The sequence below is a fragment of the Balaenoptera ricei genome, chromosome 5 (genome assembly GCF_028023285.1).
Source record: "Balaenoptera ricei isolate mBalRic1 chromosome 5, mBalRic1.hap2, whole genome shotgun sequence".
Taxonomy (NCBI): Eukaryota; Metazoa; Chordata; class Mammalia; order Artiodactyla; family Balaenopteridae; genus Balaenoptera; species Balaenoptera ricei.
The window spans coordinates 45378095-45403817 of NC_082643.1; the positions used below are offsets into that span (position 1 = coordinate 45378095).

The following is a 25723-nucleotide window of genomic DNA, read 5'->3' on the forward strand; positions in this document are numbered from 1 at the left end:
CATACTTGGAGGTATGTTTATTATTATAGTCATTTTACATGCAAGTGGTGATGTTGGTGCTTAAAGAAGCTAGATAACCTGCCCAAGATCACCCAGGTACTAAATGGCAGAGATGTGGTTTCATTACAATCAATCTGCATCTAGAACTTATGTTTTTAACCACTCCATTCAAATCTTAATGCGAAGAAAAAGAACACCATGGTGAATCATCTTTTTTCCTGTCCATTTTATAATACCCAGGCAGATTAAAATAGTCCAGAGCAGTGTTTTATGAAAACTTTCCAGACAATGTGAATCAGAGACACTATACTGTAGGACCGATTCACTCACTAAGCATGATGTAATCTAAGTGCAGCCTAAGTTTTTTCTCCCACTATCCTGGTTGTATTCAGAGGTCCACTTTACATTGAATCTTGCTTTAGGAGGTCTTCTTGGGCAGGACCTAAAACGGTGAAAGGCCTGCTCTCTCTCCCGTGTGGTCCACCTGTTCTAAAGGAAACACACATGCATCTCTTGCGCCTGTAAATTCTGAGAGTACAGACAGATCGTAGCCCCCAGCCGACTAGATTCTGTGGCTTCAGGACACTTTGACTTTTTCAGAGGTAAGTGGAGCCATCTGTCTTTCAATGACCAGGAATACATTGCAAGTTCTGGGAGTGATCTCATGAGAGCCCCCTCTCTCTTTTCATACTCTGACTCTATTTTACTTCCTTATACAGATGAGGCATTCAATGTCATGGAACTGTTTTGAAATTTTTCTTTTGTAAATTCTGTGCATAGAAGGGGTGGGTGAGTAGGTGTGTTTTTCACTCGCTTGGTATCTATTGTATTGGTGCTTATGCAGGATACCTTCATTTTGTCCCTCCAGACCTGCTCTCCATCCCTATCCATCCTCTTGTGTGGCCCAAGACACTGACCTATTTGGACTTCACCAATGGACTCCCTTGCCTTCTGGCTTCCTGTGGGGTTTGGCCAACAGGGAGTCTGGGGAGAAACCAGGAAGAAGGGAGGAGAGTGAGGTCGGGTTCATAATTCCCTGGCTCCCTTCCTACTGGGTTCTCTTGGGCTGCCAGCATCCCTCAACCAAGGCTTTTTTGTCACGCAGCCCTATCCTCTTCTCTGATTTTGGTAACAACTCTCTTCCCTTGTGTTTTTGGGTCTAGGGATGTTGGCAGTTACCATGGTGTTACTAGACCAGGGGCACTGCATCATCCCTTGTGGTTTCCCTATAATCTGCCCACATCTTTTGTGAATACTCCCTTTATTGAACTTTCTTCATGTTACCCAGCTTCAGTATGCTGTCTGCTTCCTGCTGGGATCCTATATGATATGACACCTTAGCTGAAACTGACATAGAGATGCTGCCATTTTTAACATCCTGTTATATGTATTAAAAATATAGATTCCTTAGGCCCCCATTAGACCTACTGAATCACAATCTGTGGTCATGGCATTTGGGATTCTGCATTACTTTTAAAGATTTATTTTTATTTATTTATGTATTTGGGCTGCATCGGGTCTTAGTTGCGTCACGTGGGATCTTCATTGTGGCATGCGGACTCCTAGTTGTGGCATGCATGAGGAATCTAGTTCCCCGACCAGGGATTGAACCCGGGGCCCCTACATTGGGAGTGCCAAGTCTCACCCACTGGACCACCAGGGAAGTCCCTGGGATTCTGCATTTTTAACAAGCATCTCAGATGATTCTAATACTCTAAAGAGTCAGATTTAATAGAACTCTAACATCAATTCTGGAAGTAGAAATCAAATTTTGAGCGAGGCCCAACCTTCAGGGATTGAACTATTTTGCCAGCCTAGAAGGCTCACTGAGTTCAAATTGGTAAAGTGCTTTGAGAGTCAGTAATTGAACAATATTGTGTTCATACTATCCATGTAGCATTTATGTTTTCTTTTATTTTCTCTAAACTGGGCTGAATTCTTTTAGGTGGATTAATTGATATTTTTGACTGCCGCACATAGCTCCTATGCATGGTTATTTCTTATACTTTCCTTGTATAGACATGGCTTACCAGTATCAGTTCGAGTTAATTGTTGGCCTAATACATAGATCTAATACCACTTGTTAATACTTCAGTTTAATAAGCAACGTTTGAAATAACTATTACTGCTACATGTTTCCAGAACAACATTTCTTAAAAGGGAGATTTTTGGAATTAATTTTAATAAGGATGTGGCAGGCATAATATGGCCCACCAAAACTGTCTATGTCCTAATCTCTGCAACCTGTGAATGTGTTAGGTTACATGGCAAAGAGGAATTGTGGTTGTAGATGAAATTAAAGTTGCTAATCAGATGACCTTGAGATGTTGAGATTATCCTGGAATATCTAGGTGGCTTCATTGTAATCATAAGGGTCCTTAACAGTGGAAGAGGGAAGCAAAAGTTGGCACACTGTGATCTGAGAAGGACTAGATCTGTTGGCTTTGTAGATGGAAAGGGGCCATGAGCCGAGGGATGAACTCCCTCTAGAAGCTGGAAAAGACAAGGAAATGTGTTCTCTCTTAAAGCTTCTGGGAAGGAACACAGCCCTGCTGACACCTTGATTTAGCCCAGTGAGACCGTGTTGGACTTCTAACCTACAGATATGTAAGATAATAAATTTATATTATTTTAAGCCACTAAGTTGCTGGTAATTTGTAACAGCCACAATAGAAAGCTGATACACAAGGTTAAAAGAAATGAGGGGAGGGAGATTTCAAATAATAAATCAATACTTTAACTGGGGTCATTTACCCTGCAAACCTTGAAGTACGCAAAGGCTGTAATTGTCATGTCGGAATGTTTGAAAATGTAATTCATTCCTTAGGAGCTTTGGTGGGTGCCGTCGGGACTTTTTGATACTGTAATTATGGGGTTGGTACAGGAGCTCATTATACACAGAGAGCGAGAACTGGGAATGTGTGGCAGGCTCTTGGACCCAACCTAAGCCACATCTTGACTGCCCAGAATGTAGATGACCTTCAGTGAGTGGCAGGCCAGCCCTCTGAGAGATGATATCTCCATAAAGACCCTGTTCCTTTGTGTCTCTGGGAACCTGTCAGCCCATCGCTGTGCTGGTTATGGAGGCGAGGAGCAGGAGTACCTATCTGATTATTTTGCTTATCTTTTCCATTTTCTATAGTATTTTTTGTTTTTCTTATTATCTCCCAATTCTCTTTTTTTTAAAAAATAAATTTATTTATTTATTTATTTATTTTTGGCTGTGCTGGGTCTTCGTTTCTGTGCTTTCTCTAGTTGCGGCGAGCAGGGCCACTCTTCATCGCGGTGCGCGGGACTCTCACTATCGCGGCCTCTCTTGTCGCGGAGCACAGGCTCCAGACGCACAGGCTCAGCAGTTGTGGCTCACGGGCCCAGTTGCTCTGCGGCATGTGGGATCTTCCCAGACCAGGGCTCGAACCCGTGTCCCCTGCATTGGCAGGCGGATTCTCAACCACTGCACCACCAGGGAAGCCCTATCTCCCAATTCTCATATTAAAATCTTTGCATTTGCTATCATATTTTTAATTCCCAAGAACTAATTTTTAATTTCTGGGTGATGACAAGGCTTCACTGAGCCCCCTTCTTGACTCTGCCTCTCCATGGCCTGCCAGCCCAGTTTTAGCAAGAATCCTGCTAAGCTAGTTTAGTAAGAATTCCCCCCCACCCCGCCCCCCGCCCTTGGTATCCAATCAAATTCCTCATCCCCCCAACCTTTGATACCTAACAAATTTCTTCTTAGTGATTTCCCATCTGCCGACTCCCTCATCCTGCCTATGGGCTCTAAATCCCCAGCTGTCCCTATTGTATCTGGAGTTGAGTTCAATCTCTCTTCCCTACTGCAAATAGTCTTGATCCCTGTTGCAATAATCCCGAATAAAGTCTTCCTCGCCTGTTTAACTCTCCAGTGCAATTTCTCTTTGACAATGCTTCTTTCGTATAGACTCTTTCCCTTATTTCTTTCAGTTCAGTATCTTCTCTTACCAATCAGAGAACATTAGTGACGGGCTTTTTAAAAAAATTTTTTTTTCTTTTCTCTGCATTTTAAAAAATACAAACCTAGGTTTATTTGAAAAACAATTTTTTTTTCTGTTTTTCGTATTTAAGAAGCGGGCACTAAAGTTCTTATTGGAAGTTCTGTGTGTGACTTGTCAACTGAAAGGCTTCAGTGTAGGATGATTAGGCTAGGCCATGTCAGTTGCCTCTGCCTCTTCCTGCAATCCCCCATCAATGCCTGTGGCTCCATTCTCTGGAGCTGGCAAGTTTTTCCAGAGAGAAATTTCCCAAACTCCTGTCTGTTGGGAAAGAAATAAAAGCCTAGCTATGTGAGTTCTGGATGCAAGGGTGGGTAAGTAACTGGGAATCTTACCTTTCAATATGTGGCTTTTATATGATCATCCTATCTTTAGTGTGATATCCCTTATTCTCTGTGTCCCTGGTGTCCTCTAGCCCATAATCCCTTCCATTCTCCATCTCCAGAGAGTGAATCTAGAGTCCTCTGTAGTTTGGGGAGGAGCAGTCTTGTGCAGACTCCCAATCAATCTTCCTGTTTTTAACCCTGCTCAATTTCCTACTCTTTTGGAGGTATATTACTAGTCTTCTACGTCTTTTAATCATTCTGAGGAAATAATTGGTTTGCTTTTGGTTTCTTTCGGTGCTGCTTTAGGATTAAGTTTTCTCAGGTCTGCTAAGTCAGGATCACTTGTCAATCTGCTCTCCATCCTCCAATATTCTGTTTCTGTCTTCTCCTAACTTTTCTTTGTCTTTCCTAAAATTGGAGTATCAGAAACTGTTCAATGCGTCATGTTTAACTGGAAGTAGATGTACATTTTAGAAAGGTTTCAAGATATTAGCTAATTATCTTCTGGTTTCCTCTCAGTCAATAAGATATTCAATTTACCTTAACATCCCAGTTCCTCCCAACAAACACAGAATTAATAAATGGTGATGGAATGATTGAGTTATTATGTAAATAGACACACTGTATTTCCTTGACACTTTTTAAAGGATGTAAAGAAGTACCATATTAAATAAATCCAATTGAAGGCAAATAATTCACAACAGAGTGAACTACACTGCCTCACCAAGCATATTGCATTAGAGCTGAGGATTATCTCAGTAATCACCTAACAGTAGGGGTCCATATTGATTTTAACTGCTAATTATGTCAGGGGTATGCCCCCGAGTTAGAATTTTAAATCTCATTCTGTTTAATCTGAAAGCACTTCCTGAACTCTGAGTTGTAATTTAAACAGAAAAGATTACAAACACTGGCAAAACAACAGATCTGAGTAGCTTATCCCACAAGAACTCATTAAGAACTTTTTCATCATCTTTTATGATGGCAGAGTCTGGCCTTGTATTTTGGACCAAGGAGTCACAAACTGCGATACTTAAGGCCAACCCAAGTGGAGTAAAGCGCCCAACAAACTTAGAATTAATAAATGATGATGGAACTATTCAGCCATTAAGATTGGATATTTCCCTTGTTTGTCAAGGGCATTTGAGTGTAATTTAAGGAGTAAAGTAAAGAAGAATGAAGAGTAAACATGGAGGAATATAGTGAGTTCCTATCTGGTAAAATCCAGGACTCATTTTTCTCTGCAATAATGCCGCAAATCCCTGCCTTTGTTTTAAAGGATATAGAAGAAAACACTGATGGCAGCATTTTCTCAAAGCCAAGAATGATTCTTGGATCAATCTTATCATGTTCTTCATTTACATAAATTAAATTTGATAGTGGCTGAGATTTTTAAGAAATATTTTAGGTCATTATTGATCAGCTCAGCCACTAAAAGGACCCTGTTTAAAATAGGTTCCTGAAACATCATATGAATGTTTCATTTCCTTGGATGTTTAGATCCAAAACAGGGCTTAAAATATCTTATTGGTAGATAGTTATGAATTTTTGGCTGTTAAGGACATGTAGAAGATTAGTTGAATTAACTCCTGCTTCACTCCATTCTGAACATGTTATAATGTTCCAGAACATTTCCAAATTTTAAAAAATGCTTCTTATTGAAAACAGAGTTCAGTAAGTTGATTCCAGGCGGTGAGGAGAATCTTTTACCTGTAAAATAAAACTTACATTCAGATACTCTTTCAACAAAGCCAAATAGTTTTCCATACAAGGAAATGTGTACTAGGTATGTTCATGTTGTGTCTTTAGTTTCAATACAATGAAACAGACTTAAACATTTTTTTGAACTACATTTGTCAAATATCCAGTTAAACTATTGCCTTGTCAACATTTCAGTCTGCAAGTATGTATCAATTAAATGTCTTAACATGCCCTGGGTTACAGAAAAACATGTTTTCTTGTTTAATTTTATGAAAACATCTACCACAGTGCCTTCATATGATAGGTGCCTATTAAACATTTTCTGGACTTCCATACCTGTTAAATTTGTTGACTACCCACTGAAAAATACAAGGTCTTCAGAAATAAATTATTAAGCAAGACTTAGGCCTTTTAGGCAAGTGAAGATGAAGAAATGTTCAAATCATAATCTTAAAGTAAATACGTTATCTATCACTTACCCTTAGGCGCAATTGATATTTAGTTAGTATTGGATGTAAAATATCAACTATACCAGTTGGTGTATAACCACTGTTCTGAGTACCTACCTCTCTCTCTGCCCTCTGCATCCTGGACCTTCCTACAATCCAGTAATTAAAGAATTACAGCCTGGCACAGTAGGGGGTTTTCATGGCCTAGAGTCCGTTCTGACTGACAGATGTCTGGGATATACTGAGGTTAAGTATCTTGACTATCACCCTCTTCATTTACCAGGTGATGCTTAGGGAATGCAAATAAATTTGCTTAGGGAATGCAAATAAATTTCAATAGTAGCTGGATACAGATTTTATTAGCGTGCAAATTAGTTTTTGGGGGGACTGGGGGGAATAGAATTAGCATTTCCCAAGCTCATTTTCACTGAAATATTGTTAGTTTACTTGAAAAATGCTGGATTGGGCAGTTACACCTATTCTTTGGTGTAGGACTTTTCAGAGCCTTTAATATTTGACTTTACATTTTTTATCTCTAGGATTTAAGGATTACTTGACTATGAAACCCTTTTTTCTCCCATGGGACACCAATTAATGTCAACTGATATAATGTGTATTAAAACTCTAAATATTTAAGATAGCCCTTGCTGCTTCTTATATATATATATATATATATATATATATATATATATGTATATAAATTAGCATTATTCACTCTCTTTGTTTTTTTGGGTTTTTTATTTTATTTTATTTTATTTTATTTATTTATTTATTTATTTTAAACATCTTTATTGAAGTATAATTGCCTTACAATAGTGTGTTAGCTTCTGCTTTATAACAAAGTGAATCAGTTATACATATACAATATGTTCCCATTTCTCTTCCCTCTTGCATCTCCCTCCCTCCCACCCTCCCCATCCCACCCCTCTAGGTGGTCACAAAGCACCGAGCTGATCTCCCTGTGCTATGCGGCTGCTTCCCACTAGCTATCTATTTTACATTTGGTAGTGTATATATGTCCATGACACTCTCTTACCCTGTCACATCTCACCCCACCCCCTCCCCATATCCTCAAGTCCATTCTCTAGTAGGTCTGTGTCTTTATTCCCGTCTTGCCACCAGGTTCTTCATGGCCTTTTTTTTTTTTTTTTTTCCTTAGATTCCGTATATATGTGTTAGCATACTGTATTTGTTTTTCTCTTTCTGACTTACTTCACTCTGTATGACAGACTCTAACTCCATCCACCTCATTACAAATACCTCCATTTCATTTCTTTTTATGGCTGAGTAATATTCCATTGTATATATGTGCCACATCTTCTTTATCCATTCGTCTGTCGATGGACATTTAGGTTGCTTCCAGGTCCTGGCTATTGTAAATAGAGCTGCAATGAACATTGTGGTACATGACACTTTTTGACCTATGGTTTTCTCAGGGTATATGCCCAGTAGTGGGATTGCTGGGTCGTATGGTAGTTCTATTTGTAGTTTTTTAAGGAACCTCCATACTGTTCTCCATAGTGGCTGTATCAATTTACATTCCCACCAACAGTGCAAGAGTGTTCCCTTTCCTCCACACCCTCTCCAGCATTTATTGTTTGTAGATTTTTTGATGATGGCCATTCTGACCGGTGTGAGATGATATCTCATTGTAGTTTTGATTTGCATTTCTCTAATGATTAATGATGTTGAGCATTCTTTCATGTGTCTGTAGGCCATCTGTATATCTTCTTTGGAGAAATGTCTATTTAGGTCTTCTGCCCATTTTTGGATTGGGTTGTTCGTTTTTTTGTTATTGAGCTGCATGAGCTGCTTGTAAATCTTGGAGATTAATCCTTTGTCAGTTGCTTCATTTGCAAATATTTTCTCCCATTCTAAGGGTTGTCTTTTGGTCTTGTTTATGGTTTCCTTTGCTGTGCAAAAGCTTTTAAGTTTCATTAGGTCCCATTTGTTTATTTGTGTTCTTATTTCCATTTCTCTGGGAGCTGGGTCAAAAAGAATCTTGCTGTGATGTATGTCATAGAGTGTTCTGCCTATGTTTTCCTCTAAGAGTTTGATAGTGTCTGGCCTTACACTTAGGTCTTGAATCCATTTGGAGTTTATTTTTGTGCATGGTGTCAGGGAGTGTTCTAATTTCATACTTTTACATGTACCTGTCCAATTTTCCCAGCACCACTTATTGAAGAGGCTGTCTTTTCTCCACTGTATATGCTTGCCTCCTTTATCAAAGATAAGGTGACCATATGTGTGTGGGTTTATCTCTGGGCTTTCTATCCTGTTCCATTGATCAATATTTCTGTTTTTGTGCCAGTACCAAACTGTCTTGATTACTGAAGCTTTGTAGTATAGTCTGAAGTCAGGGAGCCTGATTCCCCCAGCTCCATTTTTCGTTCTCAAGATTGCTTTGGCTATTCGGGGTCTTTTGTGTTTCCATACAAATTGTGAAATTTTTTGTTCTAGTTCTGTGAAAAATGCCAGTGGTAGTTTGATAGGGATTGCATTGAATCTGTAGATTGCTTTGGGTAGTAGAGTCATTTTCACAATGTTGATTCTTCCAATCCAGGAACATGGTATATCTCTCCATCTATTTGTATCATCTTTAATTTCTTTCATCAGTGTCTTATAATTTTCTGCATACAGGTCTTTTGTCTCCTTAGGTAGGTTTATCCCTAGATATCTTATTCTTTTTGTTGCAATGGTAAACGGGAGTGTTTTCTTAATTTCACTTTCAGATTTTTCGTCATTAGTGTATAGAAATGCAAGCGATTTCTGTGCATTAATTTTGTATCCTGCTACTTTACCAAATTCATTGATTAGCTCTAGGAGTTTTCTGGTAGCCTCTTTAGGATTCTCTATGTATAGTATCATGTCATCTGCAAATAGTGACAGCTTTACTTCTTCTTTTCCGATTTGGATTCCTTTTATTTCTTTGTCTTCTCTGATTGCTGTGGCTAACACTTCCAAAACTATGTTGAATAATAGTGGTGAGAGTGGGCAACCTTGTCTTGTTCCTGATCTTAGTGGAAATGGTTTCAGTTTTTCACCATTGAGGACAATGTTGGCTGTGGGTTTGTCATATATGGCCTTTATTATGTTGAGGAAAGTTCCCTCTATGCCTATTTTCTGCAGGGCTTTTATCATAAATGGGTGTTGAATTTTGTCGAAAGCTTTCTCTGCATCTATTGAGATGATCATATGGTTTTTCTCCTTCAATTTGTTAATATGGTGTATCACATTGATTGATTTGCGTATATTGAAGAATCCTTGCATTCCTGGGATAAACCCCACTTGATCATGGTGTATGATCCTTTTAATGTGCTGTTGGATTCTGTTTGCGAGTATTTTGTTGAGGATTTTTGCATCTATGTTCATCAGTGATATTGGCCTGTAGTTTTCTTTCTTTGTGACATCTTTGTCTGGTTTTGGTATCAGGGTGATGGTGGCCTCGTAGAATGAGTTTGGGAGTGTTCCTCCCTCTGCAATATTTTGGAAGAGTTTGAGAAGGATAGGTGTTAGCTCTTCTCTAAATGTTTGATAGAATTCACCTGTGAAGCCATCTGGTCCTGGGCTTTTGTTTGTTGGAAGGTTTTTAATCACAGTTTCAATTTCAGTGCTTGTGATTGGTCTGTTCATATTTTCTATTTCTTCCTGGTTCAGTCTCGGCAGTTTGTGCATTTCTAAGAATCTGTCCATTTCTTCCAGGTTGTCCATTTTATTGGCATAGAGTTGCTTGTAGTAATCTCTCATGATCTTTTGTATTTCTGCAGTGTCAGTGGTTATTTCTCCTTTTTCATTTCTAATTCTATTGATCTGAGTCTTCTCCCTTTTTCTCTTGATGAGTCTGGCTAATGGTTTATCAATTTTGTTTATCTTCTCAAAGAACCAGCTTTTAGTTTCATTGATTTTTGCTATTGTTTCCTTCATTTCTTTTTCATTTATTTCTGACCTGATCTTTATAATTTCTTTCCTTCTGCTGGCTTTGGGGTTTTTTTGTTCTTCTTTCTCTAATTGCTTTAGGTGCAAGGTTAGGTTGTTTATTCGAGATGTTTCCTGTTTCTTGAGGTAGGCTTGTATTGCTATAAACTTCCCTCTTAGCACTGCTTTTGCTGCGTCCCATAGGTTTTGGGTCGTCGTATCTCCATTGTCATTTATTTCTAGGTATTTTTTGATTTCCCCTTTGATTTCTTCAGTAATCACTTCATTATTAAGTAATGTATTGTGTAGCCTCCATGTGTTTGTATTTTTTACAGATCTTTTCCTGTAATTGATATCTAGTCTCATAGCGTTGTGGTCGGAAAAGATACTTGATACGATTTCAATTTTCTTAAATTTACCAAGGTTTGATTTGTGACCCAAGATATGATCTATCCTGGAGAATGTTCCATGAGCACTTGAGAAAAATGTGTATTCTGTTGTTTTTGGGTGGAATGTCCTATAAATATCAATTAAGTCCATCTTGTTTAATGTATCATTTAAAGCTTGTGTTTCCTTATTTATTTTCATTTTGGATGATCTGTCCATTGGTGAAAGTGGGGTGTTAAAGTCCCCTACTATGATTGTGTTGCTGTCGATTTCCCCTTTTATGGCTGTTAGTACTTGCCTTATGTATTGAGGTGCTCCTATGTTGGGTGCATAAATATTTACAATTGTTATACCTTCCTCTTGGATCGATCCCTTGATCATTATATAGTGTCCTTCTTTGTCTCTTGTAATAGTCTTTATTTTAAAGTCTATTTTGTCTGATATGAGAATTGCTACTCCAGCTTTCTTTTGATTTCCATTTGCATGGAATATCTTTTTCCATCCCCTCACTTTCAGTCTGTATGTGTCTCTAGGTCTGAAGTGGGTCTCTTGTAGACAGCATGTATATGGGTCTTGTTTTTGTATCCATTCAGCCAGCCTGTGTCTTTTGGTGGGAGCATTTAATCCATTTACATTCAAGGTAATTATCGATATGTATGTTCCTATTCCCATTTTCTTAAATGTTTTGGGTTTGTTATTGTAGGTGTTTTCCTTCTCTTGTGTTTCTTGCCTAGAGAAGTTCCTTTAGCATTCGTTGTAAAGCTGGTTTGGTAGTGCTGAACTCTCTCAGCTTTTGCTTGTCTGTAAAGGTTTTAATTTCTCCATCACATTTGAATGAGATCCTTGCTGGGTAGAGTAATCTTGGTTGTAGGTTCTTCTCCTTCATCACTTTAAGTATATCCTGCCACTCCCTTCTGGCTTGCAGAGTTTCTGCTGAGAGATCAGATGTTAACCTTATGGGGATTCCCTTGTGTGTTATTTGTTTTTTTTCCCTTGCTGCCTTTAATATGTTTTCCTTATATTTAATTTTTGACAGTTTGATTAATATGTGTCTTGGCGTGTTTCTCCTTGGGTTTATCCTGTATGGGACTCTCTGTGCTTCCAGGACTTGATTAACTATTTCCTTTCCCATATTAGGGAAGTTTTCAACTATAATCTCTTCAAATATTTTCTCAGTCCCTTTCTTTTTCTCTTCTTCTTCTGGGACCCCTATAATTCGAATGTTGGTGCGTTTAATGCTGTCCCAGAGGTCTCTGAGACTGTCCTCAGTTCTTTTCATTCTTTTTTCTTTATCCTGCTCTGCAGTAGTTATTTCCACCATTTTATCTTCCAGGTCACTTATCCTTTCTTCTGCCTCAGTTATTCTGCTATTGATCCCATCTAGAGTATTTTTAATTTCATTTATTGTGTTTTTCATCATTGCTTGATTCCTCTTTAGTTCTTCTACGTCCTTGTTAAATGCTTCTTGCATTTTGTCTATTCTATTTCCAAGATTTTGGATCATCCTTACTATCAGTATTCTGAATTCTTTTTCAGGTAGACTACCTATTTCCTCTTCATTTGTTAAGTCTAGTGTGTTTTGACCCTGCTCCTTCATCTGCTGTGTGTTTTTCTGTCGTCTCATTTTGCTTATCTTACTGTGTTTGGGGTCTCCTTATCACAGGTTGCAGGTTTGTAGTTCCCGTTGTTTTTGGTATCTGTCCCCAGTGGCTAAGGTTGGTTCAGTGGGTTGTGTAGGCTTCCTGGTGGAGGGAACTAGTGCCTGAGCTCTGGTGTATGAGGCTGGATCTTGTCTTTCTGGTGGGCACGTCCACGTCTGGTGGTGTATTTTGGGGTGTCTGTGTCCTTATTATGATTTTAGGCAGCCTCTCTGCTAATGGATGAGGCTGTGTTCCTGTCTTGCTAGTTGTTTGGCATAGGGTGTTCAGCACTGTAGCTTGCTGGTCATTGAGTGATGCTGGGTCTTGATGTTGAGCTGGAGATCTCTGAGAGATTTTTGCCGTTTGGTATTACGTGGAGCTGGGAGGTCTCTTGTGGACCAGTGTCCTGAAGTTGGCTCTCCCACCTCCGAGGTACGGCCCTGATGCCTGGCTGAAGCACCAAGAGCCTTTCGTCCACACGGCTCAGAGTAAAAGGGAGAAAAAATAGAAAGAAAGAAAGAAAGGAAGGAAGGAAGGAAGGAGGAAGGAAGGAAGGAAGGAAGGAAAGAAAGAAAGAAAGAAAGAAAGGAAAGAAAGAAAGAAGCTATAATATAGTGAAGTAAAATAAAGCTATTGTAAAGCAAAGCTATACAGACAAAATCTCCCCCAGAAGCATATACATATACACTCACAAAAAAAAAAGGAAAAGGGGAAAAATTAATATATCCTCCTCCCAAAGTCCACCTCCTGAATTTGGGATGATTCGTTGTCTATTCAGGTATTCAACAGATGCAGGCACATCAAGTTGTTTGTGGAGTTTTAATCCGCTTCTTCTGAGGCTGCTGGGACAGATTTCCCCTCCTCTTCTCTGTTCGCACAGCTCCTGGGGATCAGCTTTGGATTTGGACCCGCCTCTGCGTGTAGGTCGCCTGAGGGCGTCTATTCCCCGCCCAGACAGGACGGGGTTAAAGGAGCAGCTGCTTTGGGGGCTCTGGCTCACCCAGGCCGCGGGGAGGGAGGGGTACAGATGAGGCGGGGCGAGCCTGCGGCGTCAGAGGCCGGCGTGACGTTGCAGCAGCCTGAGGCGCGCAGTGCGTTCTCCCGGGGGATGTTGTCCCTGGATCACGGGACTCTGGCAGTGGCGGGCTGCACGGGCTCCCGGGAGGGGCGGTGTGGAGAGTGACCTGTGCTCGCACACAGGCTTCTTGGTGGCGGCAGCAGCAGCCCCAGCATCTCACGCCCGTCTCTGGGGTCCGCGCTGATGGCCGCGGCTCGCGCCAGTTTCTGGAGTTCGTTTAGGCGGCGCTCTGAATCCCCTCTCCTTGCGCGCCGCGAAACAAAGAGGCAAGAAAAAGTCTCTTGCCTCTTCGGCAGCTGCAGACTTTTTCCCGGTCTCCCTCCCAGCCAGCTGTGGTGCGCTAACCCCTTCAGGCTGTGTTCACGCCGCCAACCCCAGTCCTCTCCCTGCGATCCGACTGCAGCCCGAGCCTCCGCTCCCAGCCCCGCCCGCCCCGGCGGGGGAGCAGACAAGCCTCTCGGGCTGGTGAGTGCTGCTCGGCGCCGAGCCTCTGTGCGGGAGTCTCTCCGTTTTTCCCTCTGCGCCCCTGTTGCTATGGGATCCGCGCTGTTAGCTGCGGCTCGCGCCCGTCTCTGAAGTTTGTTTAGGCGGCGCTCTGAATCCCCTCTCCTCGCGCACCAGGAAACAGGGAAGAAAAAGTCTCTTGCCTCTTCGGCAGCTGCAAACTTTTTCCCCGACTCCCTCCCGGCTAGCTGTGGTGCACTAACCCCTTCAGGCTGTGTTCACGCCGCCAACCCCAGTCCTCTCCCTGCGACCGAAGCCCGAGCCTCAGCTCCCAGCCCCGCCCGCCCCGGCGGCTGAGCAGACAAGCCTCTCGGGCTGGTGAGTGCTGGTCAGCGCCGAGCCTCCATGCGGGAAGTGCGGGAATCTCTCCGCTTTGCCCTCCGCACCCCTGTGGCTGCGCTCTCCTCCGCGGCTCCGAAGCTTCCCCCCTCTGCCACCCGCAGTCTCTGCCCGCGAAGGGGCTCCTAGTGCATGGAAATCTTTCCTCCTTCACAGCTCCCTCCCACTGGTGCAGGTGCCGTCCCTATTCTTTTGTCTCTGTTATTTCTTTTTTCTTTTGCCCTACCCAAGTACGGGGGGAGTTTCTTGCCTTTTGGGAGGTCTGACGTTTTCTGCCAGCGTTCAGTGGGTGTTCTGTAGGAGCAGTTCCACGTGTAGATGTATTTCTACTGTATCTGTGGGAAGGAAGGTGATCTCCGCGTCTTACTCTTCCGCCATCTTCTCTCCTCCCCACTCTTCCGCCATCTTCTCTCCTCCCCGGGTTTTTTAAATTTATTTTTTTAATTTATTAAATTTTGACTGCATTGGGTCTTCGTTGCTGTGCACGGGCTTTCTTTAGTTGTGGTGAGCGTGGGCTACTCTTCATTGCAGTGCACGGGCTTCTCATTGCGGTGGCTTCTCTTGTTGCGGAGCATGGGCTCTAGGTACACAGGCTTCAGTAGTTGTGGCTCGCGGGCTCTAGAGCGCAGGCCCAGTAGTTGTGGTGCAGGGGCTTAGTTGCTCCGCAGCATGAGGGATCTTCCTGGACCAGGGCTCGAACCCGTGTCCCCTGCACTGGCAGGCGGATTCTTAACCACTGCGCCACCAGGGAAGCCCAGCTCTTTTTGAATTATCAATTTTATGGCAAGGCAGAAGAAAAGTTAATGTTGATTAAGGCAAAGAAAAGTTAGAGTTGACTATTGTAGTCAGGGTAGGCTAGGTCAAGCCGTGGGAACACTCGATCCTCAAAGCCTAGTTGGTTTAACACAACAGTGGCTCACGCAAAGTCTGCTGTGGTTCGAGACACTGTCCTTCAAGTAGTGACCCAGTGATGTGGCTGCTTCCTTCTTACGTTGAGGAGCTGACGGAATGTTTGGTGAGACTTCCTGTCTCTGCTGAAACTGTACAGCAAAAATCAGTATTATGTAGTTTAGTATGTTGATTGTCCTTCATTTTAATTTTGGTAAATACATAAACAACAAGCTATGTGTTTTTACCTTGCTCCAAAAGTACTTTTCCCATTCTGCAAATTAGCCATGGGAAAGTATGAACTGGCTTTGCTTAGCTCATTCTTAGAGTGTCTATTCTTTTTACCATTACATGTTCAGGTTTTTAAATATTCAATTGATGCTGTAGACACACAAGAGTTGAGAGTCTGGTTATTAGATTTCTTGCTTTTTGGCATCTTGCTTACATATCAGTATTGTTCCTTTCAGTGTTACTTATTCTTTGTGGCTGGTTAATTTATGTGTAGATACTTAAAAAAGAACTCTACATTTTTTTCCTAAACATCACAAGTGCTTTCTCTTACCATGATTATTTTCTTTTTTGCATGAATCCCAATACCTTTATTCTGAATCACAAATTCCTGGGTGACTAAAATTCCTAGAGTTAAGATTAAATTGGGAAGGGGCTGACTACCAGAAAATAGGCTGACTACCAGAAAATAAACACCTGCTTTATTAATACAATAGCAACAGAAAGGGTTTCCAATTTTTAGAAGAAAAATAACATGAACCAGCACCACCTGGCGGGTGTTACAGATGAAATGCCCACACTTATTGTTCTGAGAGCCCACTACCACCCTGCAGATGTTTCATCAAGGACAACTACCATCAGAGCTGCTGCAAGAACGTGCTTCTCCCTGCAGCTAGCTTCACAGCTCCTCAAACAGAAGACTGAACTGATAGATCATTCCTGTTTTAGAAGCTTTTGGTGTACAGAACTTCTCGATGTGGATAACACAGTCTTGCTTCTTGAACTTAAGGAACGCCATGAACCAATCTATCCATTTTTCTGTGATACAGTCTGCCAGAGTGCTCTGCGAAGAATCTTTTTTTTCCATTCCTACCATGGCTGGGTGAGAGGAGAGGAAAGGGTGGAAAGGTGCCAGTGTACTAATAGGCAATTCTGGTGATGCTGTGTGCTCCATTTCCTTTCTGTAGGCATCTCTTTTGGCAGCTGCAGCAGCTTGATGGGGGGAGGAAGAGGCAGCCCTCCAATCACCTCTTCTTGAAGCCCTATTTTTTGCATTCATAGAAGAGATCTGTCTTAGAGCTCCCAAAACTGACAATCTTTGGGCAACCATCTCTGTCTTTCTCCTGGATGGTGCACTCCTTACAAAAATAGGCATCTGAAACTCCGGGGCCTCCACGGATCACACAGTGTCCCTGGTAAGAGCCATAGTTACATTCATCACACATGCACACCAGGGTGCAGGGACACACATAGGAGTCACAGATCAAACACTTGCCATCACATCTTTCACACAGTCTTCCAATGGCAACACGAGCCTGCTTGAGGCAAAAGATCAAGTCCTGGTGATGTTTAGCCATAGCTCCCTCTATGCCACCCATGATTATTTTCTAAAAGACAGTCGCCAAGTGAGAAATCTTCCCTGATTTTGTCACAGCTGACAGTCTCTGTTGAAGAAAGATTCTCGTCTTTGTTATCAAGGGAATAGTGCAAAGGATATGAACACCGATAGAACTTCATAAGAGGAGCTGAACTTGGTATCCTGTGAGGCCTAGTCTAAATCCATGGTTACTAATTTTTCAGTTTTGTGAGTAGCACATTCACTCACAGTTCTTCACATGTTAATAAAGCCTCCAGTATTACCTCCTGCCTCTCCCTGCGTGTGAACACTTTGTTGGAAGGAAAGGAGCTAACCTTAAGCTGGTGTAGACCGAGGCTGAGGGGTGCTGTGGTGAGGGAAGGGAAGAGCCCTTTCTACCCATTACTTAAATATTTTTCAGAAATGATTTGGACTTAACATGGTATGCTAATATAGTTTTACTTCATGATGCTATAGAGGAGGAAAAATCTTTTCCTTCTACTCTTCTAAGTTCTTGGCTGGGGCCCCTATAACAAGACAGATTAACAAGAAAAAAGCATACAAATGTATTTAATATAACTTTTACATGACACAAGAGCCTTAATAAGGAAACAAAGACTTGAAGAAGCAATTAAGCCAGAGCGTTTTCACGCTAGGTTTGATGAAGAGTGGAAAGTCGTGGAAAAATGCGATAGGATAACAGAGTATGAGCTAAGGGTAGTACACGGGAAAAGAGCAAGGCCTGTTCGGATTCCTTTCAACATCCTTCCACCTTGGAAATAAGGATGTTCCTTTCCTCCCTGCATAGGGAGGGCCCCTCTCCCATAAGGGTTTTGTGACCTACTTCAGGGGAAGTTCAGAAAGTCCTTCCTGAATGTGACATTTCTTAAATTTTTTTCAGTTTATGCCAAGGTGCCATATCTTGGGGTAGGTTATCCTGAACACCATCAATGTTGTGAATAAACATCCAGGAAACTCATTAGCTTCAAATGTACTTGATACTTTCCTTCTTGGGTTTCCTTACTCATCCTTCCCAAGTTCTCCCAGCAGGTATGGCCTTCTCCAATTTAAGAAATTCATAATGAATAAGTAGCAGATATAGTAAGCCGCAAATGGTAATATTTTCTCCCAGCCTTGTGAATTCAATGCTTTGAGAACATAATTTTCCCTACAAAAAAGTTGGAGATGGGATTTAGAGTCTTTAGCCTCTTGTATCTTTAAAATTAGAGATTTAAAAAAATTTAAATTAAATTAAAAAGCAATATATTTTCATTGTAAAAATATTAGAAATGACAGATAAAGAGAATAAGGAAAAAATGCATCCTTAACTGCCACCACTCTCCTACACAAAAATAATTACTATCATCATATCTGTGAATATTTTTATGACCTTTTCTCTATAGGTATAAATATACCTATATAAATAATTTCTCAAGGTTGCAGTAATAGTATAGACACAATTCCATGTTTTCTTTTGCATTTACATTTTATAAACTCTTTTCCATGTTTTTTACATAATCTTCATAGTTATTATTTTAGTGACTAGCACCATTATTTGAAATTGAGTTATTGTTAGAAGAAATGGATTCTTTGAGAAACGTGTCCCCTTCTATCCTTTTAGTTTGAGCAAGGTTCTGGAGTATATAGGACATTTTCCTCTCCGCCTTGGGCATGTGCTCACCCATTTCCTTATTCCCCTTTAACTTAATACTAGAAATATTTTTTCAATCAGGCATATGAATAATATTAGAAATTTATTTGGAAAGAAATAATAAATGAAAGAAGTATTCTCTGAGGAGTATCTTTTTGGATAGGGTTGAAGACAGGGTTTTTCATTTTATCTGCCATTGGCTTCCAAATGAAAATAGAAGGAATGGCAGCTGTATTTTCACTACAGAATTGTGCATATATGTGTGTCTGAGGAACTTTATGAAGTAGCTTAGAAAATGATCATCAGTGCCTTGAATAGATTCATCACAACGTGTGTACTTATTTAAGCATATTCTTGGGTACTGTGCATTCACATGGCCTGATTTGTAATATATGCCATTTTTTCCCCTGAGTTTGCATATCAGAGATGATGCCTTTTTTTTCTTCCAGTACTGCTGCTTCTGCCTCTACCTGGGATTATGCAGATTCTGGTTTAAACCTCTTTATTCTTTTCTGCAAGTGCACAGCATGATGGGCTTCATTTCCGAGAGTAAATGATAATGGATTTCAGCTTTCACCAGTGACATTTGGAAACTACAAGTCTTTAATAATATGTGTGCCACACAATGAAAATGGTCACCCTGTTCCAAGGATGTGAAAATGTAAATAAAATAGCAGTGCTGTAAACATGTAGAGGCTAAATCTTAAAATGAAGGTGGGGGTCCTAATTATTTTAATGGAACCAATTTTATGATTTTTCAAGTGGGATGTAAAGGACAATCTTATCTATAGTGGGTACTTGGGATAATCAAGGGAAAGCTCTTAGAAAGGGTTTAATTTATTCTGTCAGATATTCAAGGCTATAAAACATTTCAACAAATCAAAGCCATCATTTGAGAAATAATAAAGATTAAAAGCCAACATCAGATACCACAAACTTGGGTCCTTCCTGCCCTTTAATCTGAGTACCAGTTTTATATTAAATAAAGCGTGCTTATCATCGATTAGCATTTATTTCTGTCTCACTGGGTATACAGGGCTTTTTGATGGTCCAGATGTAAAGGGACCCAATTTCTTGTCTAAAACAACTGAGTGTCTATCTTTTGTTGATAAACACAATGTGTGAAGGTCGTAAAGAGAGAGTTTTGATAAATTTGTCAGATCTGGGCTTCATGGCTGCATCTGCAGAGGGAGGAGAGGCAAGGGTATCTGAAAAGAGCAGGTAGTTCTCTCAAGAGCAATGACCTTGAGAGATAAGATTACTGAAACCTCAAATCCCAGTTTTGGGTCTTGAGGTGAAGTAACCTTTGCCTCATTCCTGAATTTCCATTTTCCTTATTCCCATTTACTGCTAGCAGAGACTGGGAATCAGTTTCCTACCTTTACGAAAACCCAATTTATTTGGCTTCTCACTCCCATGCTACCTCTTCTGTAAGAGAAAGAGGAGGCTTTTCTGCTCCAAATGCCTGGGGAGGACCTTTCTTCATTTCCTATTCCTGAATCATCTGGGCCTTTGCACTTGAGTATTGACTGGTGGCAGTGACACCTCCACCTTGGTGTAATATGTCTTTCAAGCGAGAAGCCTTTCCTGGTCAATACTGAATCAATTTGCTCTGGCAGTCTAATTGAATGCCTCCCTCAGACAAATGGGTCACTGGGGGAAAGGGTAAAACCTTGATATGCAGATCTCAGTCGAAGCCCCAGAGAAGGCCGTTTTAAAAATACATATTCCTCTTGAGAAGCAGCCTATGTAACGAAAACAGTGCTAGTTATTTGCACAGCAAAATGGACATAAATCAATGTGTTTACATCTTTCTTTTTGTTGGACTACTATCTTACTTTAACTTGATCCCTGGAGAGAGAGTGAGACGGACAGACAGACAGACAGAAACAGAAAGAAGAGAAAGACCAAAGCTCTAGCATGACCCCTAGGATGAGAAACTTCTTGCCTTAAAATTTGGGGTATGTTGATCTCTTTTTTAGAATTCACACCATTTCCATATAGCAAATTACATTGATGTTTAAATTGTTTGATATCCTTAATATTAATAAAATACAGCTTTTTCCTAAGATGATTGTGTTTTTTTCTCAGTGTTCCTTTGGGGGTTTATAAGAAGAAGGGGGCAGGTGAGTGCCCAGCATTGTGTTAGCTTGTTTCTAAAAACTTTCTTAGTCCTTACTCCAGCCCTATGAGAAGAGTAATCCCTGATTTACAGAGAAGGAAACTCACTCAGAGAGCTTGGTAACTTGCCCAAGGTTATTTAGTTACTTGTCAGTATGAACCGAACTATGGTATCTCCAAGGCCAGTGCTTCTTTTCCCATAGGGTTGGATTTTGACTCACTTTTTAAAAATAATATCTTGGGGACCATTGTTACCTTATTCATCTTTTTACCTACATGGTGTGAAAATGTATACATACTTTGTATGTTAGTTTCCTATTGCTGCTGTAACTAATTGCCAAAAACTTAGTGGCTTTAAACAAAACAAAATTGTCATTTTTCAGTTCTGGAGGTCAGAGTCCAAAAATGGATCTTACTGGGCTAAAATCAAGGTGCTGACAGGCTTGCGATCCTATCTGGAGGCTGTAAGGGAGAATGTGGTTTCTCACCTTTTCCAGCTTCTAGAAGCTGCCCTCACTTCTTGGCTCATGGCCCCTTCCTTCCTCTTCAAAGCCAGCAATGGCCGGTTGAGTCTTTCTCACGTTGTATCAGTCTGACTTCTGCTTTTGTCATTGCTGTATCAGTCTGACTTCTGCTTTTGTCATTGCTGTGATTACGTTGGGTCCAAGCGGATAATCCAGGATAATCTTCACAGCTCAAGGTCAACTGACTAACAACCTTAATGCCATCAGCACCCTTAATTCCCCCTTGCTATGTAGCCTGACATAGTCATAGTCAGGGGAGTAGAACATGGATGTCTTTGGGGGACCATTATTCTGCCCACCGTATGTTATGAAATCTTTTAACAGAATAACACAGTAGTGAGAGATCCAGGATTTGAAGTCAGATTGCCTAAGTTCAAGTCCTAGCCCACTGCTTTCTCACTGTGTGGTCTGGGGCAAATCAATTACATTCTCTGTGCCTTGGCATTCTCATCTATCAAACGGGAATAACAATTTGTGGTAGAGATTGAGATAATGTATACAGAATGTTCAGCATTACTAGCACATGGCATACAGTAGATGTCCAATAATTCTTGGCCGTTATTGTTTATGAAACAGTACATGGGTGCATGGTACATTGTGCTGCACAAAATGTTTCACAGATATTATTTTGTTAGATTTTCCACTGCTCTGGCACTTACTGTTAATACATTTGTAGTTTATTGTGAAGTTATTTTTAATCCATGTTGAAATTGTAAAAAAATATGGCTTAAAATTAAAGGGAATTTAGGGGGAAATCCACTTTTTAAAACTTCATTTTAGTTTCTTAATACTTTAAGTCTTTACCTACACACATTCTATAGTTATTTATGAGCTTCTAGAAAGTAGAGACAGTGTTTTTGTTCATTCTCTAGGCACTGGCTTGAACATAATTAGCATGTAATGAATGCAGATAAATGCCTGAAGGGAATCCAAAGAGGCTGAAATGGCCAGAGGTGAGGGCATAGGCTGGGAAGTGCTGAGGCTTTTGCATTCTCTCCCTTTTTTTGCTGCATTGAAAGTCCCCCTAGTGGGTCCCTTGACCTTGATGTGTTTAAACTTTTCAACTCATTGAGGACATAGCAACTTATTAAGAGCTGCCTTGATCAATTAATTGAATTTGGCTTTAGCCATGTGCAGGTAACAGAAAACTGGTCTCAAATTGGCTAAAACAATGAGGCATTTATCAGCTCACGTAACTGAGAACTCACAGAGGTAGGTCAGGCTTCAGGTCAGGCTGGAGCCAGTGGTTCATTGAGTCCATCATTTTGTCTCTTCCTTCCTCTTCTCTGTTTTCCTTATGCCTTGTGTGGTTTGCCACAAGATGGCTGCTAGCAGCTTCTGGCGGCTCTGTGCTTCCTTGCTTATGTCCTGCAGGGGTAGACAGCACAACTTTCAGTAGCAGTCACAAGAGAGCAAAGAACTATGTTTCTTAGAAACCTCCTCCAAGAAGGAGTTCTCCATATCTCATTGGCTGGGGTGGAATCTCACCTTCTTGTGACATCCCTGAAGCAATCACAGTGGCCAAGGCAGAGCAATGTGTTGATCAGTTTATACCAATTAGAGGTCACCAAGAACCACTGTGTGTGTGTGTGTGTGTGTGTGTGTGTGTGTTCAGCTTTTTCCTAAAAAGTTGCCCGATGAAATATAGGATAGAAAAAGTACTCAAGCTGCATGGGGAGAGGAGGGTTCTGAGCGGCCACACCTAGCAAAAATGGAAACAGCCCCGCACGTCTGAGGGTGTAAAAGAGGAAATTCTTCTCCTAGGTAGTGAAATCTGGCTGAGTTGGGGTCCTAGTCTCTTATACCATTATAAGCAGGTCTCTTGAGTCATCCTTCTTGCTCATCATCTTGTTGATTTACGGAGCATTTCCTAAAGCTTTTGAGTTTTCCTGTTAGAGTGTAAGTGCTTCATTATTCATTTGCAAGGATTTATCCGACAGCTACTCATGAGAGCTGCTCTTCGAAGCACTGGGGAATTCAGAAGTGAACAAAACATAGCCCCAAACTTTAAGGATCTTACCACCAATAGGAGAATAGAGCCCCCAAGCTTCAGGATCCTTGGTTAGTTTCAAGGGTAAAAACTTGTTAGAGTCTCAGTCTGACTATAATTGGGTCAAGAAAGCTACTTGTACAGGAGCATGAAGAACCCACTCACTTATCTCAAAGGGAGCGATTTAGGGAAGGACTCAAGTGTTGTGGATGAAAGGTGAACAGTCAGTAACAGAGACAGACGCAGTTTAAACCTCTCATACTAAAGTCATAAACATAGGGTGGCCGGGAGCGGGACGGGGTGATTGAGACTGGCATGCAGAGAGAGGTGGAAGCCTGAAATGCCTTCCACGGGGGCCTGGTGTGAACTGAACTGAAAGTGGTTTGAAACCGTGCAGTTACATCACAGTTCATGACCTCTATTGGGAGGTCCTAGAGAGGAACCTAGGCTCGAATCTGTCAGTTAAAATCCTATTTTCTCTCCGAGAAGTAGGCCCTCTGGGTCATTCTGTGAGCTTCCACTGATGATGAACTTCACATTTTAACTGCTTTCTCTCTAAGTAACTACCTCCCTACGGTGGAAGGTGTGGATCCCTTGGTGTATACAAAACTTACTTTAAGCAATGAATCGACTTCCTGCAGGTCAGTTCAGGAAAGCCCACAGGGCAGGGTCTAGCTGGGGGCAAGGACTAGGGTTTAATCAGGTTGCTTAGACTGTATCCACTCAAGTGGTTGCCATTTTTGTAATGTTTGAGTGCTAGAAGAACAGAGGAAGCCTAAATATATGGAAATACATTTATTAAATTTAACACATTACATTTCAAAGAAAAATCAGATGACCCACATGAATGGTATTTTTAGTAGTTATTATACATATGACAGTTAGTCATAGTGGAATTTTTTTGCCATTTATTCTAATTAGTATTATTTTGACATAGCCAGACCAGTTTTGGGTGTTCTCTTTGCTTTGTTAGTTTTCCAATATCCATAAATAGCATTAACGTTTGTTGGGATCCTTGAAGGGAGCCCATTAAATAAAACCCTTTGTCCTGCCTGAGTGCTAAGAAAAGTAAGAATTAAGACAACAGAGTAAGATAGATGAGAGCTCATCTTTAGTTACTCATAAAGGCTCAGTTGGAGGATAGATTTAATCCTACTTTCCCACCTGGTTATGGGCTGTGCTGAACCATGGCCGAGTCTCTGTGGGTGGGGCAGGGATGGAGGAGAAGGGATGTCAGGGCATGACTTGGGGCTACCCTGGAGGAACACAAGGGAACCAAGAGGTATAAAGGAAGAGCTGAACTGAGCATGTCCAGTTTATTCCTTCAAATTTATCAATCAGATAGGTTACTCCCAGAGAGATCATGGGAGTTACACTGAATGAGTTCCCTTCATCAGGAGTAGAGAAGAAGTATTCCCTTTAACTTTGTAAACAGTTTTTCTAGATGTTTTGTATAGTTTAATCCTCTCTTTATATACTGACTCAACCATACTGTCATCCAAAGACAAGATCTTGGATTTAAAACAGCCATAGTATTTCCTTTATCCTCTGTCATCCTTTCTTCTACCCCATTTCTCCTCCTCTTACACTAAATCTGGCCCCGGAGCTCAGGCTTCTCGAGGTCCTCTTCTATATTTATTTAAATTATGTATATTAAATCCCATACTTAATCCCATTCAGGAGGTTCATAGCCTGTCATGTGCCAGTCATTTTATATATGTTATCCCATTTAATCCACAACAAACCTGGGGAATAGGATTTATTCTCATTTCTAGATGCAGAAACTATCTCTCAGAGAGGGTAATTCATCCAAGGTTAAAGAGATAGTAAGTAGTGAAAACAGCATTCATGTCCCTTCACTCCAAAGCCTGAGTCCCTTCACTCCAAAGCCAAGCACTTTGTTCTAGTCTTGGCAGTAGTGAAGAATGGGCATGAGTGTGAGATGAAATGCATCTGCATGAAATGAGCAAGGTCACATGGGTCTTTGGTAGAGGTGGGTACAGGAAAGAGCATAGTTGGACATGGAGCTCTCTGAAAAGGTGGAAGGGAGGTGAGAGAAAAGTAATTTGCATTTTTAATATAGGCATCTGTCCTCCTAACCCTACTCTATGTGGAGAGAAGTTAGAAGCTGGGCAGGCTACAGAGTTAACTTTTCTAACTTTCCTGTATGCCGTAGGACTTGGACTTGGGAAAGTCTTGATTGGGCTTTGGGTGGCAGCCCTGGGGCAGTGATGTTCAGGTGTGTCAACAGTTGAGTTCAGTAGTTTTTTGACCTACTTTTCTTAGACAAGGATCTGTTTTCCACTGCTGGCCTCCAAAGGCCTCTTCTCTCCTAGGACACCTCTTCCCTACCCTCCTCCCTTTCCTCAGGCCAGGAAGCTGGCGGGAGAGGAGTGCGTTGCAGCCTGCAGTGCTAAGAACTCTTACGGTCCACGGTTAATAGGGCTTCTCTGTTGTTGACGGAGGAGAGAGAAAAGAAAGTGTGTATTCTATTTTTCTTTCTTGGAGAGTGGATAACTGTGCCCTTGCGTGACTGTTTTTGAGGACCTATGGTTTCCTGACCATCTTTGTCTCTGGAACAGAATGTTTTCCTT

The 25723-nt window shown here is 41.1% G+C and overlaps 2 protein-coding genes across 2 annotated transcripts in view; one reads left to right on the forward strand and one right to left on the reverse strand.

The window, feature by feature from the left end:
* The window catches only part of RASGEF1B (RasGEF domain family member 1B), a 567483-nt gene that overhangs the window by 30947 nt on the left and 510813 nt on the right, over positions 1 to 25723 (forward strand). The window lies entirely within an intron of this gene.
* On the reverse strand, positions 16530 to 16848 carry LOC132366414 (PHD finger-like domain-containing protein 5A). The gene has a single exon (XM_059923999.1). The coding sequence runs from the start codon at positions 16842 to 16844 to the stop codon at positions 16530 to 16532; it is 315 nt and encodes a 104-aa protein (XP_059779982.1). The 5' UTR covers positions 16845 to 16848.

Coding starts and splice junctions, on each gene's coding strand:
- LOC132366414 (XM_059923999.1), bottom strand. CDS start 16,844: ATGGCTAAACATCACCAGGACTTGATCTTTTGCCTCAAGCAGGCTCGT.